This window comes from Oreochromis aureus, linkage group 6 (assembly GCF_013358895.1).
Source record: "Oreochromis aureus strain Israel breed Guangdong linkage group 6, ZZ_aureus, whole genome shotgun sequence".
Classification (NCBI taxonomy): domain Eukaryota; kingdom Metazoa; phylum Chordata; class Actinopteri; order Cichliformes; family Cichlidae; genus Oreochromis; species Oreochromis aureus.
In genome coordinates this window covers 7,650,641-7,670,779 of record NC_052947.1, presented here as the reverse complement: position 1 = coordinate 7,670,779, position 20,139 = coordinate 7,650,641, and the positions used below count along the sequence as shown (strand labels likewise).

General features: G+C 43.1%; 1 protein-coding gene across 5 annotated transcripts in view; it reads left to right on the top strand.

Annotated features, from left to right (window-relative positions):
• nacc1b (nucleus accumbens associated 1, BEN and BTB (POZ) domain containing b) overlaps positions 1-17,080 on the top strand; it is a 37,079-nt gene extending 19,999 nt beyond the window's left edge. For all 5 annotated transcript variants that reach the window (XM_039613197.1, XM_039613196.1, XM_039613195.1 and 2 more), the window contains exons 5-8: positions 749-1,208; positions 1,941-2,238; positions 2,391-2,488; positions 3,820-17,080. In XM_039613197.1, coding sequence (XP_039469131.1) covers positions 749-1,208; positions 1,941-2,238; positions 2,391-2,488; positions 3,820-4,151 — 1,188 coding nt within the window. In that variant the 3' untranslated portion in view covers positions 4,152-17,080. The remainder of the gene's footprint in view (positions 1-748; positions 1,209-1,940; positions 2,239-2,390; positions 2,489-3,819) is intronic.
• The last annotated feature ends 3,059 nt before the right edge of the window (positions 17,081-20,139 follow it).

The following is a 20,139-nucleotide window of genomic DNA, read 5'->3' as shown; positions in this document are numbered from 1 at the left end:
TATTGTTGAAAACTGATAAAGACTTTCAGAGATGTTAAAGCTTGAATAGAGAAAAAAGCATCTAACATCAGTGTGACATTCCCCAGGTATGACACCATCTACCAGAACAACTCTGTTCATAATATATGCAGAATTTGTGATTTGTGTTTATTGTCATTTTCTCAGTTTGAATTTTTGAATAACAAACGGGAATGCAGCATAGCATGGTGGCACAGTGGTTAGCACTGTTGCCTCACTGAAAGAAGGTCCTGAGTTTGACTCCGAAGATCATTTCTACATAGCTGAATTCTATTCTACTAAAAAGAAAACCCACCCCCACCTTCATCTATTGAAATCCCCTTTTAAGAAACTTATGACCGTAGCGACCTGGAAGTTGTAAGAAGTACATCTTCCCCTGTCTGAGATGGTCAGTGGGAGGCATTTGATGAACTGACATTGAGTGACTTAGTGAAGTTTTTTATCTGAAACCCATCTTGCTTCATTACAGTCATATAATTTCTAATAACGAGCATGTGTGCTCTATTTCAGCTGAGGCCCTCACCTCTGTTCAATATATGTGCATTAAAAACGTGCTGCCAGAACCTCCAGTGATATTTGTTTGATGCTGCTTGAGATGGGAAATGTACCATTTGTACTCTAAGCCACGAAACCATGAAATGACATTTGTTTATTGCTGTGTTTTATTGAGTGTTCCAGTCAGGCGCTGGTTTATAACCAGCATGTTTCTCTCCCTCTCTCTCTTCCTCAGCCGGAGGGCTCTCCCTACTCTGTGGTCTGCACCCCTGTGGCCAAGCGGCTATGGGAGGGGGGTAACCGTGATGGGGGAGGGGGGTCAGGAGGGGGCGGGGGCGGCGGGATGAGGAAGGCTGCACGCTACTCTTCCTCCTCCTCTTCCTCGTCCTCTTCCAATACAATAACCCAGGACGCCTCTGGCCGCGGACCTGCCGCTAATGCCTCTCTGGTGGGCAGCGGAGGCAGCGCTTTAGTGGGAGGAGCTGTGCTCAACAGTAACCACAACAATAACAACAACAACGGCGGGACCCCAGAGGGCACGAGCCCGGGCACCCTGAGCATGTACACCAGCGACTCGCCCATCAGTTACCACGACGATGAGGAGGAGGATGATATAGCAGATGAGACTGAAGAGCAGTACAGACAGATCTGCAACATGTACACCATGTACAGCATGCTGAACGCCGGAGCAGCAGGTAAGCGCTGACGGCAGGATGAACGCGGTGAGTTCATTCCAGGGTTACTGTGCAGCTCCGTCTAAAAGTTTCCTCCTCTGATCTCTGCAGCGCTTGTAGTGTGTTTACGAGTACGAATGGTGGAAAGTTTGTTTATCCAACTTTCTCAATAGTGGAGGATGTTAGCGAGAGCGAAATGTTCAAAACACTGAAACCGCTGAAAGCTGTGGTCCTGCTTTAAGTTTGTGAATTGTTTATGGTCTGCTTGATCACAAGTTTGAGGACAATCACATGGAGGTTTGAATGGAACGATGCTGTATAAAGTTGGTCGAACGGTATTTTGTTACATGCCAGGAATTGGAAACTGGGGCACAGCGAGGTTTGTTGTTTATTGAATGTTTTAGGATCAGACTTGAGACTGAAAAGTTAGAAGGAGCAGCATCATGTGCTTATAGTAAATATGCAGTGGTTCCAAACAAGAAGGACCATTAACAGAAGTACATTTAGAATTGGTTGTAGAAGGTTTATGGCTAACGTGTATGATTGAACGCTCTTTTGATGTAAAGCATTATGTGATTCATTCATGGCCTGCATCCAATTTTTTAACATCTGAAAGCTGGCTACCTTTGTAATTCCCTTTAGAAGTTTTGTATCACTGCTGGAAAGCTGTTGCTACTATATAAAATTTTTAAATGATCCCCAACCCTCATTACAAAAAAAAGAAAGGTAACCCTCGATCTTTCCCTTCCTCAGTTGTCGGGGAGCGGGTGGAGGCTCTGCCAGATTTGGCCCCAGACTCAGGTGGCGGGCGGGGGGGCAGAGGGGGGCGGTCCCGGCAGGAACTGGCATCGCTGCCCGCCGAGCTCATCAGCCAGATCGGAAACCGCTGCCACCCAAAGCTGTATGAGGAAGGAGACCCGGCTGAGAAGCTGGAACTGGTGAGCGGCACCTCTGTGTTCATCTCCCGCGCCCAGCTCATGAACTGCCACGTCAGCGCCGGCACCCGCCACAAAGTGCTGCTCAGACGCCTACTGGCGGCGTTCTTCGACAGGTCAGTGTCTGATTTTGGGGGGCTATTTTCGTAAGACTGATATAATAAAGATTTTATGGTTGATCATTTTTGCGCTTGTGGAAAGCAGACAAAGATGTGCATTGTCCATTCAAGTATTTTATGTGTTGATATTTTTGTTTTAACTTGCTCAGGAGCACTCTGGCTAACAGCTGTGGAACCGGCATCCGCTCCTCAACCAACGATCCCAGTCGTAAACCTCTGGACAACAGAGTGCTGCACGCTGTCAAATGTGAGTCATACAGAAGATGTACAGTGTATGTATACTGAGAGTTACATGCATAGACTGTATAAGGAAGATGGACGTAGCTGTCGGGTTGGAAAAGTGAAGCCGAAATGAAATTGCCTTAAACCTCAATGTGCTAGACCACGATGCTTTCTGGTGGCTAAAATGACAGAGTTCAGGCTTCTGTGTCATAGACTGTATATAAAAGATGTACACAACCCATTGTAACTCTTTAGTGTTGTGAAGCGCCATTTGAAATGTTATATTAGCATTTTGCTTACCGCTGTCTGTTTCAGTTTGAAGCAAGAAGTGACCATATTTAAACAAGAGGGTAATGTGCTCAGTTATAAGCTAACGCTAGCATGAAGGATTAGCATTGACATGGCCCAGACACAGATACCTGCCAATTAATGCTAAATAGCCTACAAATAACGCACTAGAATTTCACTCAATTCACTGAATTAACTGCACAGAAAACAAGGAGACTTGTCAGATATTTATAGTAGAATTCCCAACACCAAAGTAGTACCAAAGTACACCAACACCAAAACTCCGTGTCTAGACGTCCAGTTAAGTGACTCAAATTAGTTGCTCTGAGGCCTAGCAGAGAGCTGGAAGCTACAGTCGCCTTTACCAGCATCAACCCGTCACTTAAAGCAAGCACACCCTGAGCTTTAAACGGTAATAAATATGAGGGCAAACTATAACAGTTGTTATGAAAATGTACATTAGCTATAGAAGACAAACTGGGCTTGGGAGTCAATGATACTTGCTTTTGGAGCCAGCCTCAAGTTCAGATCAATTCAATTCAATTTTATTTATAAAGCACCAAATCACAACAAGTCGCCTCAAGGTGCTTTATATTGTAAGGTAGACCCTACAATATTACATACAGAGAAAAACCCAACAATCATATGACCCCCTATGAGTAAGCACTTTGGGAAGGAAAAACTCCCTGTTAACAGAAAGAAACCTCCAGCAGAACCAGGCTCAGGGAGGGGCGGGGCCATCTGCTGCGACCGGTTGGGGTGAGAGAAGGAAAACAAAACAAAAGACATGCTGTGGAAGAGAGACAGAGATGAATAAATAGTATGATGAAGTGTACCCAGAGGTTGCCCTTTGTTCAAAATTAAAGTCTACAAATCAGTGACATCACACTGGCCTATGTTTATATACAGTCTATGATTACATGTCAGTGAGATCTTGGAGCTGCCAGTATGCAAAGCTGCAGCTTTAGAATTTAGGCTCTAATGCGTTTCTGTGTTTCTCTGCCATATGTTTTTTTCTCTCTTCATTTCCTCTTATTGTCCCTTTACATATTCTGTGTCTCGCTCCAGTCTACTGCCAGAATTTCGCACCGAGCTTCAAGGAGAGCGAAATGAACGCCATCGCTGCCGACATGTGCACCAACGCCCGCCGCGTCGTCCGCAAGAGCTGGATCCCCAAACTGAAACTGCTGATGGCTGACAGCGACGCCTACTCCGCTTTCCTGGCCGACAGCGTAAAGATGGAGGCTGACGCGTTGGGGACGGAGCAAGGTTTCGACCCTGCCTCACTGGAAGCCGTAGCTGCAGCGGCAGCAGCCAACAACAACAGCGAAGCGGGAAGCGGAGCCACGCCGGCAGACGGCCTGCAGGGGGCGGGGGGAGATAGCAGCACTTTGTTTTGAGTGAGTGAACGGACAGATAGATAGAATGGACAGATTGATGGAAGGAGGGGTGGAATATCTCTGGGGTGATGAGAACAGAACGATGGCCACTGTGGTCTTGATGACAGTAATCACTCCTCCCCTAGCCCGCTATATGTTCGGGGATCTGTTTCTTCAGTTTGTTCTGCTTGCCTTCCTTTGTTTGTCCACATTTCTGTCTCTCTCCACAGCTCAGAATGAATCTCTGCAGTTTGTTCTTGAATGCTCTTGTGGAGAGAGATGGAAAACGATGGTGAAAGGTAGCAGAAGGAGGTTCGCTCCCCCCCAGTTCCTCATCCTTCTGCAACCTTTAGAAACCTGATTGTTTCAGCCTTTAATTTTTATGTTTTTAAGAGTGTGTACTGTCACTAAAAACCTTTTCTTACCATAATCGATCACAGACATTCCCTAGGGGAAGGGGGGGTGGGGAGGGGTAATCCAGTTTGGAGAAGGCGACGGCTCCTTCTCCAAACTTCGGTAACACTGTTGTTTTTGATATTGAATGTATGCGTGGCGAAGCATTCGAAACGCAGCTGAGTGAGGTTGCGCCGAGCCCTTTTTGTTTTGTTGTTTTGGTTTGCTTTGTTTCATCTGCCAGATGAAAGCTTCTCTGAGAGTATGGGCTCGGTGAGGTCAGGGGTTGAAATGAATATTAATATGTATATTGGCACGGTTTATGATCTCCTCGACCTCAGCCTGCTCTTTAACCCCAGCTGGCCATGCTGGGAAGCTGACCTACTGGTCTTTAGAGAAATGCTCTGACTTGGACAGCAGCTTTTCGATTGGCTGGTGATATGTTCAGATTTGTTAGCGAGTTTAAAGGCTAATCAATAACCTTCACCCCCCTCCCAAACCTTCCCCACATTTTGGCCGTTAAACTCTAAAAAAACAAAAACTAAAATATCAGTTTGTTTACTTTTTCTGTTTTTTTTTCTCACCTTTGTGTGTGATGTTTGCCGAGACTCCTGAAGGAGAGGAAATTTGTTACCGATGATTGTAAAAGAGTTTGCGCGTGATAAATGCACTGTGTTATTTCCTGCGGTATGAGTACAATCGAACTAAGTTTTTGTATGTATCAGACTGAGAAACAAGTTGGCTTTATTTTAAAAAAAAAAGGCAAAAAAAGAGAAAAATAAGAAAAAGCTAGAATCCAATTTCTGAGTTTGTTTAGCCCCCCCCTTTTTTTTTAAAAATCCCAACGAAAGTCGAGAATTGTCTTAAAGCGAGTTTCTGCCTGTGAGCTTAGTGACAAATTGAGTGTGTGTGTGTGTGTGTGTGTGTGTGTGTGAGAAAGGATACAGCGGCGGTGCTCTTTTCATGTCAGCTCATGTTTAAATTGATTTCTCTGAGAATATTAACGGAACGGGCTTCCTCAGGCTCTGCCCGCCTGGATGTGTGCTCGCCTGGCACGGACAAAGGTGCTAATTCAGGCGGCGGTACATGGCGAGCAGCACGGCTCCGTGCGCGTGTAGGTGTGCGTCTGAATGGCCGCACAGTTTGTGCTGCCGCAGAGAGTGTGAGAGAGAGAGGGAGGCCAGACAGAGCGTTTCACACACGCTTGGGCGATTCATTCACCCATCACTGCAGTGAGCACACATACATGCGCTAATACGCATTTGGGGGCTGTCAGCTGCATCAGCTACAGTACACCAGAGCGACGTGGGAATTAAAGGGGAATCGCATCGAAGCGATACGTTTCAGATACATTTTGTGTTTGAAGAGAGTGCAGCAGATAGAAAAGTGGCTCAAAGTTGTGCGCGTCTGTTTGAAAGTGAAATTCCTGGCTTTATAAGTGCTTATAATGACAAAAAAAAGGAAAGCTGCTAAATGATAGAAATCAGAGAAAAATGTTGGCATAGAAACAACCCTGAAAGTCGTTGCAGTCATGTTGGCTTTTGGTACTTGTGTGTGTGAATGGTAGCTTTCAAGAAAAAAAAAGAACAAGAAGTGCAGAAGTAGATCTTTTCTTCTTTTAAAAAAACTGGCCTTCAGCTTTGGCAACGCAGCTGAATACAGTCATCAAGAAAACCCTGGAAAGGGCTTTCTGCTCTTGTTCAGTGTGAAGTTGAATGCAGGTCCAGAGGAACTTTTGATTTAGTCCCACTGGTGCTCTGATCATCAATGCCGTTGTGCTGTCTGAAATGGATGTTCAGTCTGTTTTATAACCAGCTTTTAATTTCAGTCCTTTAATCTTGCCTGTTCAAATCAAAGCAGTGGCAATCAATAACAATGAACTGATAACTAGAGCCTGACTGATACATATTGATTGGGTGATATTGGCCTCACAGGTGAATCTGTATTTCCATGTATGTTATTCCTTATTGAATGGTGGTTGGTTGATGGTTCGCTAAGCAGCAGGAGGAGAGAAATGCGCCTGACTCTCTGAGGGGAGTTCTTGTAGGTGGTGAAGATCTGTGATTGAGAAGTAGCATTTTTTTGAGTAGGATTTCTATTTTTTTGAGTAAAAAGTCAGTAAATGGCACTAAATGTTCCAGCAAAGTCACTAAGTTGGCAGTGAGATGAACTGCAGTGTGACAGTTGGGGTGCAATGGAGAGGACTGAGACTGTATATACCTGCACATCCACAAAAATATGTGAAAATCTTAATCCTGCTATAACTTGTAATTGAATAGTCAGCACAGGTGTGCACTGATGCTACTCTTTCAGTCTTAAGACTGAATCAAGACTGAAATAGTGCTGTGACTGGTGCTGACAAGAGACAGGTAAGGTCAAATAATATTAATGGAGTGGGCGATAACCCTGTTACATTACTCCGAGTGTAATAAAAGCTTTCTAACAATTGTTAAAGCAAACCTAATGAGAGTGACGGAGGAACTTTTTATTAGATTCAGTCAAAGTTAAGAGTAGCAGGCTCGAAATGCCTCCAAACAAAGCAATTAGGAATGGAACCAAATGGATCAGCCCACGATCAGACCAGTATCAAACCTAAACAGCAGATTAATTCATCCCTGATCTCAGTTTTCATTGTTCCTCTAAATCCCAGTGTCAGTCAGGCTTTGCTAAAATCTTTTGTCACTTTAAATATTCCCCCTTTCTTAATTCCTGTCTTCCTGTGTGCGTTGCTTTCAATTTTCCACTGTGACAAACACATCGAAAATGTGGATTTTTTGTTTTTTGAGCACACTAAAAACCAAACGGGACACAGGTTTTATTTCTTTTTCCTAATCATACGTGTCCCGTGTTTTTGCGATAGAAGAAACCTGAAGCACCTTAATGCTAGTGAAGTGGGCAAGTGGAAACATTTGAACTGTTTAATATCATTGTCACAGTTTCATATTGCTGTTGTGACTCTACCCACCGCCCACGCACACACAGACACACGCTCGCACACGCAAAGCAAAGAGTCTGTAGTCAGACCGTCTCTTAAGTTAAACGCAGAAACAACCCTGTACAAGATCTTAGTGTGGAACCAAAAAAAGCAACCTCTGGGGCGTGTTGAACGAAACCAGTTTTATAGATCAGTGTTATGAAAAAAATTTGTCTGCTTTTTAAAACCTGTTTTATGAGGAAAGATGTTTACGTGTTTGTTTGTTTTTTTAATATACATATTTACATGTAAATCAAAGGCTATTAGTCAAAGAACCCTTAGTCCTGAGACAAGCACCTAAAGGCCAAGAGGAGGAAGTGAGGAGGCGCATTGCCCCACCCTCTGTGATGGACCACATGGTACGATCCACAGAGACTCTACCAAGTTTGATACCTGGGGACAGAACAAGTGTGAGACATAAAGAAGGAAAGAAAAAGAGAAAGAGGCTTGGAGAGGGCATATAGGATGGAGGGGGGGAGATAGGAGACAGTTTGCACTTTTTTTTGTTTTGCTTTCTTTTTCCATGGTTTGGCTCATTTGCAGTGTTTTGTGTAAAAGCACTGCCTTAAATGAGGGAATCAAAAAAAAAATCTGGGAGAGATGGAGAGGGAAGGAGAGGACAGTCTAAGCCTCCGTAGAGAAGAGGGACGGATGAAGAGCGGGGGAGGAGGGGGGAGAGGGTGGTGGCTGGGACGCTCGGATGATTTGGTGTGAATGCATGCATGCATACGGCTGTGTATGTACGTGTGTGTGCCTCAGCGTGTCTGTGTGTGTGTGGTTTGTTGCAGGGTGGGTTGGGGAGCTGTTTGTAAAGGCTTTGTGTGTGTGTGTGTGTGTGTGTGTGTGTGTATCTGTGGGCGAACAGAATGTGTGGGTGTGCTTTTAACGTGTGTGTGTGTGTGCGCATATTAATGTATGTATGCAGTTTTTTCCCTCTCCTCTCGCTTCCCTCTATCTCCATTTATGGCATGTTAATGTCTGCCTCCTCACTAGAAAGAGCTTTTGACAGTGGTACTGTGTGTGTGTGTGTGTGTGTGTGTGTGTGTGTGTGTGTGTGTGTGTGCGCATGCCTATGCCAGGCTGGGTCTGCGTCTCGATCTATGTGCTGCATACGTGTGTGTCTGGCTTCATGGGGCGACTGCGCATGTCTGTCACTGTGTGTGGGTGGTTTGGGTGCTCAGCTCTGCAAGGTCTGTATGTATGTGTGTGTGTGTGTGTGTGTGAGTGTGTGTGTGGGTGGTATGTGCACAGAGGTTGAGATGAGTGGCTGTTTGTTTTTGTCTGCCTCCAAGAGCGGCATACCTTTCTTTTTCCCCGTCTCACACACACACACACACACACACACACACACCTGCAGAGTGACATATACACAGCACAGAGTCTGTGTATGTGTATGATATCAAACGTGCAGATGTATTGCGGGCACGCTGCGTGTCATGACTATAGCTCGACTCTTCCTGGATATTTTTTTTAAAACATAAAAATCACTTATAAGTAACACAAATCTCCAACAATCAGATTTTTTTGCAATGGGGGATTTTTAATCTACAAATTTCCTCCCAGATATCCTGTTGCTGCTGCCTTTTAAACATCCTGTACTCCTGCATGGGACAGCAGCACAACTGCAGCCAGGACTCTGACACTTCCCACCCTCCTCTCCCCCTCTCCCCACCCCTCTCTTCATCTCTCGATTGTTTTTTCTCTCGTCTTCTTCCCTCCCTCTTTTCTCCGTGTCCTCGCCTGTCTCTCTGTTTTCCATTCTCTTTGTTTACATCTTTCTGTCTCGCCGCCTCTTTATGTATACATTTCTCTCTCTCTCTCTTCTTTGCTGCCGCCCTAGGTCGCTCTCACACACACACACACACACACACACTCACACACACACGCACACACACAAAGAGGAAGCAGCTAAATAGTGTGGGTCCCTTGTTGCTTCATTACGTGAACCATCATTTTCCATCGACCACTGCTTCATTTCTGTCTCGACTCCATTTTCTTCACAGAATGCAAATCCCTGCCAAACTCTCCCCTCCTGTATATCTGTATCCACTTCTGTGTGTGGGTCTGTGTGTGTAAATCTGTGTGTGTGTGTGTGTGTGTGGGTGAGCTGTCTATAACAACAAGAGAACAGGCTGCCAAATATGTTGCTGCATGTGTGCGTGTGTGCATACATATGAGCTATTCGAATGCAAATCTGAAACTAATTGGGCGTAGGTACATTTGACCGGGCACGTCAGTGCTGTGTGTGTGTGCGTGTGTGTGTGTGTGCGTGGACGCCATGGTCCGACTGTCTTCTTTTGTTTTAACCGCACCTTTTAATAATCACACTATTGATGAGGAAGGTCTATCTGTCCCCATATTCCCTTGGCTGCTGTGGCCAGCCAATCAGAGTGTCCACATGAGAGACGCAGCCAATCATGAGGTGAATATCAACCAGACTGTTGAACCAAGTGACCAAGTGAGAAATAATTATAATTATCTAAGACTTGAGCGGTAAGGGGAAGAGGAAGAGGGGGAAGCGGCGGTGGGGCTGCTGTTCTTCTTGAGGAGGAGATGTTTGTTAAGAATCTCCCAGGACAGACGAGGCATTGCGGCATTCTGCCGTCACACGAGCAAAGCCTCAATCCAGACAAAGACACAGGAGTGAGAGGGAGAGAGAGGAGACTAATGACAGGGAGGAGGATGTGGTGATTGTCTCTCCGTGGCCCTGTGCCACCACGATAAATACTTAGGTGCTTGTTTGTTTATGTAGCGTGACATTTTGCAGAAGGGTGGGGTTGGGGGTTGAATGAATAAACGGTAGATTTGCTTAAATCTCTTAAAAAGACTTGATAAGAAGAGCACCCAGTTAGTGGACGCTGACGGGGATCCAGATAAAGACGTGAGCTTTCAGCACCTTTTTTTTTGAACCCCACAAAGTTAAAATTGCACTAATTTTTTAAAATATTTAAGTAATACCTTTAATGTCCAGAAACAGATTTGGCTGAATTCTTTTAAAGCACTGCAGTGTGATAGTGTGACAGTATGAGGCCATTTGAGCTTCGTAATAAGGGGCAGTGTGAGTTTACAGTGTTTCACAGTACACTGAAACACAACTTTATTTTATACATGTGACCTCTTTAAACAAAATATCACCTCCATATTCATTGCATGGCAAACTGTGTGCAAGAACCAGAGCTGAAATGATCAATTGATCACCATAGAATGAATCAGTTTATCAGCTGAATCATCAGATTCACTGTGTCCTACTTCTGTTCTGCTTCCAAATGTAAATATTTGCTTGTTTTCATCCTTTCCTCGGTGATGCTCGATTGAATATCATTGGATGTTTGGACTGTTGGTTGAACGAGGCAGTTTAAAGGGCTCCGGATGCACCACTGTATCAATATTTGCCTTGCTGACCGCCATTGGCCCATCCACAAATAAGATGACATTTCCCTATGGCACCGGCCAATCTTTATCTGTCGTTCCATCAACCTTGCACTGGCTAAATGTTAAAAGTTGAGATAACAAGCTGAAAGCTTGTAATGAAGAGTTCTTTGTTTTCCTGACACAAATTGGATATAAACAAAAAAAAAAAGCCAAATAGTAACAGAGAAGTCATCTGCCATGTAAAGGAGCAGCTCTTATCATTAGCTATCTTCCAAATTGTTTGTAGAAACATCAAGACTGTCCCAGAAGTGGCATCAATAAGGAGAACTCTAGATGTAGTCCTTGAATGATTCAGAATTCGGAAAAAAGCAATAATATGTGTAATTATGTAGCAGAGAGAGGTTTTGTATCCTTTTCATATGAGAACATCCTACACAGGATCATAGGTTGGGAGATAGTAGTTGCTTTTGTACCTTAGTTTTGGTAACAACGGATGATGTACCCCACTTTTTACACGAATTGCGGGGCCTTCATCGCTCATAGAGCTCCATTTTTAGGGTCTGTTTTTTTTATGTCCTCCTGGGAATTAAGTTCTTCCTCAACATTCGAGGATCTTTCAGTGAGGAAAATGTGATGTGATTAGTTAGGATGTAAGTGTACTTTGAGCAGCTGAACATGCAAATTCAGGGCCAGCAAAAGTAAATGGTGGTTAGGCATGTAAAGAACAGCTCCTTACATTAGCCTTAAAAATTGAACAAAACGCAGAGAAGTGAACTGACAGTGAAGTCCAGACTGTATCGAACCTCTCTGAAACAAAGAAATCCAACATGATGTGAATACATAGTCCCTGCTAGCATTTCCCTTCAACTTGCTGCCAGGCGTCCGCAGAGAAGTGATAAACTAGATAGAGCGGGATTACAGGAAATGAAAAGACCACAACAGGAGGTGATTGGAAATTACCAAGCACTGGCCTGGGTAATACATCACTTCAGAGTTTGTATTAGTGGTGCAAATGCAACCAGATCAAAGACTGGTAGGTCTGGTTTGGTCCAAAAGCAGCTACTGAGGCGGCCGTTAGGCTACAGCGTTGTTTTAACACACAGTCTGCATGTCTTAATTTTCCACAGAGGCAGGCAGGAGAACAAAGTGCAGGAGTCGTGATTAGAGGGAAGCTTTTTGATAGAGTTTCTGCTGTCTGATGGTGCTTGACCTGGTCATCTGGAGGTTTGGGTAGTCAGCTGGGTGCACAGAGGCTCGAGTTGGCTTTCAGAACCAGGATTCTCAAGATAGATTCGTATGGATGCTCTAAAATATACAAGTAATGGTTGATATCAACCCTGTTGACTGGTAACAGCAACTACAGATATCAGTGATCGATGTTGATTTGTTGTCAGATTCATTTCTGTTGATAAGATGTTCAAAAAGACATTGAAGAGCTGAAAGGCTCTAAAAGAGGGCAGTTATGTTTTATAATGAAGAAATTTTTGGCACAAAGATTGAAATAATTAAAAAAAACATTAACAGTAGGAAAACAATATCTGAATGGGTTATTGGGTATTGGTCCAGAACTTCACAGTTGGTGCATCCCTGTAAAGTTGGCGTACTTCCAGCGAGCACAGCTAAGTGATATTTTTATTCATATCTGTTTTATTTACTCTTCGTTTTGGAGGGAATGTTACAAGCAAGTATCCGAGTGCTACGGAGAGAAGAGAGGAGACAGAAGTTTTGAACACTCTTAGACATGCAAAGAGAAAAAAACTGTATGAACCTGAACAGTAAGCCTCGGACGTCCTAGTATGATAGGCTGTATATCACAGAATATCTTTTTTTATTATTGTTGTTTTTCTTTGGCATATAAGATTTAAAGCTCATCTGTCACCTTTGACCTTTTAAAGTCATGGCAGTTTGCAGTTTTTGCCCCTTTGTAGGGCAGCTATGCCTGAGCACAGTTTTCTAACTCGAGGTTGAGCGGGGCCAGAGCAAAGTGCTAAAAGTTTGGTTGTTTAAGTTTTACAGTTTTTTTTTTCATCATGTTTGTTTGGTTTTTTGTTGTTGTTGTTTTTTTACATTCGAGCAAGCGTACTGTAGTTTTTGAAAGTTATTTTTAAAGGAGATGCTACTAATAAGACATTAACACCTGTATGTAGAGTTGCCAAGTTGTGTTAAAAAAAGAGTCAAAGCTGGTTAGCTGTAAAATAGTTTAGAGAAAGAGAACCACATATTTTTGCATTGCGATTGTTGTATGATTGAGGTGCTGTGGGCGGGGAGCGTTGGAGAGGCGGAGTAATGCTGGACCAGATGTTTGTTTTTTACTGTACTGCAGCCGTTGTCGGGACATGATCAGGACGGACTGAAAAATGGATGGAGAGCTGAGGCAAACAAAACTGTGGCAGGCTCACATCATTTTAAGGCAATGCGTCTGAATGTCTGTTTAAAAAAACTGTCCTTTCATGGATGAAATCTTATTCTCCGTTGTCTTTGCATAATTCAGATCAGATTCTTTGCCAAGCCTGCATAAACTTACACCACAAATCGACCTAAAGTAAGTTTACTTGACCTGGTTCTAGGACCAGCTTTTCCACAGAGAATAAGCTATTGTTGCTTGAATGTTTTTTTTCCTCTTTAAAATGCCACCTGGGGGCTAAATGCAGCTACTGCAGCTTCAGAGAATTGGTGAACGGGGGGGGGGCTCAGAAGCTGCAGTAAGTGCCAAAACCACCAGGTGGCAGGATCCCAAGAAGCAGTGATCCCACAAAAGCTATGATTGTAATCAAAGAGTCTCGATCACTGTTTTTATCCGAGCACCTTAACAGCAGGGCTGCCGGAGGCTACTGCTGCTCATTTTACAAATCCATTTCAAACCTGCCAAAATGTCCGTGATGCCAAATAAAAGCTGTCAGCAGATTGAAATGTTGCCGACATGACTTCCAAAAGAAAAGAGCACTGCAGCCGTTTTCCTGCTTCCATCCTCCATCCACGAGTCACTCCACATGTTTTTCATTCCTGATCTCTGTCTCGGCGTCTGATCCACAGCAAGGAACAAAAGTGACATGGAGAAAGTGGAGTCATCTTTTTTCCCCTTAAAAATAGAAAAGAAAAGCACCTTTGGGCAAGAGCTCAATTGTTAAGGAGAGCCAAAGCCCTCTGCACCTTTCCGAGCACACTCACCGTGTCACTTCCTGTCTGTGGTTTGGATGTCGGCATCAGAAGAGGGACTTTTGTTGATGTAAGGTTGACAATTGTAGATGTAATGTGAGTTTTGTTTGGTTTTGTTTTTTGGGGTGGGTGGGTTGGGGGGGCTTATTTGAATTGTTTTTACATTTTTGTACTTCCCTTTTTATTTTGTATGTTTATTTTCTCTTGTAAAGTGTAAAAATGATGATGATCCTTCACCCATGTGGGAATGGATTGCAATGGAACGCAGGCGGGTAGGTAGGTGGGTGGGTGCGAGTTGGGTGAGGGTTACCAACAAAGGGTGAAGTCTGGTCTTGCTGATTCAAACAGGGTTCCTACACGTATATGGAAGTGGAAATGAACAAAAGAAATCACCAATAGAGGAACGATCGTACAACAAGAATTTGATGGTTTACTGGTTCAGGGTCAATCGAGAGTTTTGAGCTTGAAAGTAAAACCAATTATGTGTATTCAAATTATTAAGAACTTTTTAAGAAACTGATTTTTTTCAGATGTACTTGAGTGTCTTTTTGGGCTAAAAATTCCATCCAGTATATCTGATGCATGGACACTGTATTATCTTTTTGACACTTGTATTCACTTTTTGTTCAACAAATTTCTGATGTGCGGTCAAAATATGAAAGGAAAAATCCTCCCTTGTGCCAACTTTCCTACTTTGGTTTTGGTCTACTGTTTGAAAATTTTGGCTTTATAACTGCTAAACGAAGCCTGTGTCTGGGCTGTTAGCAAAAATGATGATTCCAGTGTTTCACTGGAGCTGCCATGATATGTAGAACATTTTTAAAAAGATATATACAAATAGTTGAAATGCTGAAAAATAATATTATTTTACAGTCACAATAACAATTTGACAGTCATAAAATTAAACGAGGCATTAATGCATTAAGGTAAAAAAGTACTGTTTAGCTAGCTAGCACAATTGTCAGTATCTGCACTAATGATGCTAACAACCAAATTCTTTTACAGTCAGGACTATTTAACACGTAAATACCAAACAGGGCATTAAAATTGCACATGTGATGTTAACGTTAAATGTTAATGTTGTGGGGAAAAAAAACTAGCTACTGTTTGCCAGCTAGCTAGCTAGCCGTAGCATCATTATCTGTGCTAACAACATATCCTCCGCTTGGCTACCAGCTGTTTGGCGTCTCTAGTCGTTTCCAGCTTTGAGTGCACCTGTTAGTGTAAATGTGAAGAAGTGTTTTGAGGTGCAAGAGTAAAAAATAGAAGCTAAATAGTTTAAAAGTAGAGTATTAAATAAGTTACTTCCAAGCAGGGAGATAATTCTCTGATGGTTTGTCACTATTTGAACAAATTTGCACTAGCGCAGGTTTCATGCTGAAAAGCAAAGTTTTCTTTCTAAACTGTATGGATTATAGACTCACAAAACCAAAGTACAAAGCCATAACATATTCCAGAAAGGAAAACAAAAACTGATGGACAAAAGGCCAAAAAACCCCCAAAAGACAGAGGATGTCTGAACACTTGATAAGTCTAAGTTGTAGAAATCGAGGGTGGATTTTTCCTGTGTAGGGGCCCTGCTGAGACTGTCGACACTTTTGTTGTATGGTTAAAAACGGGCCAAACTTGAGAACAGTGAACAGGAAGTGGACGCAAGACGATACAAGATTGTAATCCTGAAGTGAAGCCTCTTGGTTTGTCTCTCGCCTTCCATCCCTCTGCTCAGCCAGCTTTCCTCCACTTCTTCCTCGGCGTAGCGGACCTGACCTCTCTCACCCCCTCTCCCGACCTCCAATACGGTCCTCGAGCTGCGCGAGTCTTTTTCCTGCTGTCTGCTGGTCTGTAGTCGTCTATCAGAAACATTTACTCTTCTCTTTCCCCAAATCCCCACACACCAGAGACAACACACATGCTCACAGATGCATAAATATCTATATATATACTGTATATGTATACATGGATACAAAACAGGCAAACCTCTGAGATGCCGAAGCTCGCACCCGCACCTGCGCACTCTCTGGAGGTGCTGCAGGACACGTGTGCGTGCGTGCGTCTTCGTGTCGCTGATGCAGTTTTTCAAAAAAAAAGAAAAAAAAAAGAAAAAGTACCAGTTTACCTCGGGAGCTCTCAGCCATAGCAGACCTTAATCCCCACAGATATCTCAGTGCTGCGAGCAGCTTCTGAACTGCTGTGGCTGCCGTTACAAAGCAGGTACATACTTTTTTTGTTTTTCAGGAACAAACCCAGGAGCCTCAGCAGAGCGCTCTCGGGCCATTTGAATGCATACAGTGCAGGGTTTTTACAGAAACGGGACACAAGCTGGGAGTCCATGTCAACACAGTCTTACCTCAGAATCATGCTTCAGAAACGGGGGCGGGGCTTACATATGATCATAGCAACCGTGAATGACTTTTTTTTTGTTTTTAAGTTTTATTCCTTGTCTCTGGTGTTGTTGGGTGAAAATAGTCTGCAGATCTTTCTTTTCTCCTTTTTTTTCTTCCACTATAAATATATAAATATATAAACTGTACATTATGACATAGAAGCACTATCAAAGTTTGATTGTTAGATGTGCACTCGCAGCATGAGGTATTATTCTTTATTATTCTTCATAGCCCAGAAAAAAAAGGAAAAGTGAAATGACAGCTTTTGGAAGTTTAAAAAAAGATATAAATATATAAAAATAACGAAAACAATGCAGTAGCATCTACTGATGTCAAAGAAAAATACCCAACCTCACCCCACCACACACACACCTCTCCCCACAGACCTTTACCCAAGCCCTGCCCCCCCTTCCCCCTGAACTCCATACAAATGATTGCCCAGATGCTCCCTCGAATCAGCCCCCACCCCCACCCTGCTCTCCTTGTACATGCCAGTGTTTCCCTCATGTGTTCCAAGTGCCAATAACTTTGTGAATTCCTAACTGTGACCCAGTAATAAAGATAATTGCACATTAACTACTGTAAAGAGAAAAAGAAACCAGACTGATTAAAAATGAGGAAGAAATCTGAATATCTTAATAAAAGGTTTGTAACAAACAGGACTGACCTTACAGCGGCGTTGTGTCTTTATTTGCTTTGCTTTACTTTTGTCCAAAATGCATCACTGGCTGAAAAGCATCAAATTCCACAGAGATGGCTACTTTAAAAACGTGTTTGGTGACCTCATTCAGTGTGACTGCTACTGTATATGCAGGTCTCATGTTTATCATATTCACATGGAACCTGCGATCTTTTAAACAGTCAGCAGGGAGTGCCACTTGTGTATGTCCCTTTTAAAGTAATGTAATGACCTTATTTACCGCATGACTAATTTGTCTGCCATTCTGGATGTGTGACAATGATGGTGGTAGTGATCCTACCAGTGAATAAGGCTTCTGTCACGCAGGGGTTATGGACCGGTCCATGACCACCTGGCCACTGCCAGTCGTGAAGGAAAAATGTCTATTCTCCAGTTGGTTGTGAGTGGTTGGTGAACGTTAATGGCAGCTGCTGGGAAAATGATTCCTAAAGAGGCATACAGACTGGTCAGACAACATGGCAACCAAAGCTGCTAAGGAAAAACGTGTATGCCCCCAACCAGGTGGCAAAAACCTCCTTGTGAATGCTTTGGTTGCTAGCATATTGCTGCAGTCATAGTATGGAAGGGATGGACTTTTCTGCAAACACCGGCCAGTGAAACTGAAATGTGCATCGTAAATGGAGAAGGTTTATTTTTCACTTTTACTGTTACTAATTAACTGTTTACTACTGCTAGGCTAATAGTTAACCAGTATTTGCAGTTAAACATGAAAAACTACATGCAACTATGCAATCAGCTAGGAACCCAAGGAGTGACTTGGAAATTTTTTGTGCAGGGCCTCCTTTCTAACAGCTAAAAACCTCCAGGAACCACGGCCAACCAGTCAGGAGAGACCCTGACACAGCCGTGGCTGTATCACATTCAATATGGTGGCCAACTCTTGAGCAATGTGCGCATGCCATCACATGAGAAACCTCAATTCTCAACCCTCAGTAAACATTATTGTGGTGAGTTGATGGTCTCAATTTCTAGCTTAAAGTCCTACTCACAGTTCACAGTATGTTTATTTGGTAAATTATTACTTATTTAGAGTAAAACAGATAAAGCAGGGCATGATTTGGGTGGAGTGCCAAGTTATCAGCTAATCCAAACAGTTCTGGATTTCAAACACAAGTAAGAGACTGCTAAAATAATAAAACCTCAATAACCTAAAGTGAAGCACAGACTTCTTTTCAAGGACTCCTACAAAAATGGTCAAGAGCTTCAGTTGGTGGCTTTAAATAGCAGAGGTGAGGCTGGCAGCTAGCAGCCTGAGCTGCCTGTAGTAGCTTACCTGTCAATCACAGGTACCATTTACTTTCTGCCTTAATAAAATCCAAACAGGTGAGTTATATACAAATAAAAACCTCATCTTTTATTCATAATATGAGGTTTGAAATTAGCTTTAGAAAGTAAAACCTTTTTATGTACCAGGATGTAAATTTTAATTTAATAATGGGCGTCACTGGGGAGCCTCAAGTGGTCACGAGAGGAACTGCAGACAGAATTCTGCATTCAGCTCAAGAGTGACATTTGGTTAGAAATAAGAAATAAAAGCAGAAGCTTGCAGTCTCGGGTAGTTAACTAACAGAAATATGCTCCATCAAGTAAATACTTATTTGTTAGTAATATGATGTGAGTACTGGGCTTTGGGAGAGACTCTTAGCATAGAGTGCATCTGTAAAAGTGATAGTTTTGAACTAAATGCTAATCTGGGCATGCTAACAGCGACAGTAATAAGATACAGATGTAAAAACAAAGTCAGTTTCACCCTGGACTTTTAAGCAGCAGACGAATAAAACAAACACAATCATGTGACTGGCTATGCTGCCCCCCTGTGGTCAACTGAGTGAGGAGGAAAAAAACCTGTGAGTGAATGTGTGATGTGCGTCCACAGATGTGCAAACCACTTCTTTCTTCAGAGAACACAGCCTTCACAGCTGTTCTATCCCTCAGCAGGTCCACACAGTTGTGCAGTGGCTAAATTAAAACTGTCACAGAGGTGTTCTGTAACACTGTGAGGCCTCTGAAGGGGAAGAGTCGATGCAAATCGCTTCAGCTGCATCGAGTTGAGCAGGCATGAAGCACTGAACAGACATAAGTTTTCTGGCCTTCGCTGTACTCATCTGAAAATGAAATTCAAGTTGTGGGGTGGAGGTTTGAACGCAGTCCAAGGGGTCAACTTTATTACCACACCTCTTAAATAAAACTGAACTCATTACGCCACAGACATGCTCCACACCTTATTCTCTAACAAAATTCAGTTGTTTGCACACATTTTATGAACATAGTGCTTTCCCCCCTTATTTCTTAGCCAAGTTTAGGCTCCACGGCTGCCTTTTGAAAATATCTGGAAATAAACATGAATTCAAATAAACAATCTTAAACAAGCAGCAGCAACCGCCGAGTCCCCAGGATACATCTGAAGTGGGAGGAGGCCTTTGTGTGCACAGGTAAGCAGTTGCACCCTCCCAAATACACAAACATGAGGGGCAATGCTTTTTATTACTCGTTGTCATGGAAATACAATGATAAAGAGCAAATGCTATTTATTGTATGTTTAATATTGCAGGCTGGTGGAAAAGCATCTGGAGCTGCACTTATACACATGAGATGGAGATGCACTTCATACAGTGGAAAGAACAGGCACAATTAATATTTTTCTCCCTAACATTGAAGTGTCCCATTTCCTGTATTTTTTTTTTTTTTAATGTAAGCTCTCCCAATTGATAAATAACACCATCCTGAAAGGTGGCTTACCGTTTGTCACAGGAAAATGTGCTCACAGTTTGAGCAGCTTCGGCTTGACTTTAATAAAACCCATCAGCTCCTCTCCCAGTTTCACAGGACGTCTGAAACACGCGCGAACCTGTCGGTCTCCCGACTGCCGTCTGGTTATTTTAAGAGATGTGTACAGTTCACAGAGCCTCCAGGGAGTAGCAGCGCGCTCCTCGCAGTTAAAGTAAATGTAATTTTACATAATGATGGCTGTGCGGCTCTCAGAATAACACACAGGGATGTTTCCATTTTGCAGAGTGCTTCTCAATTAAA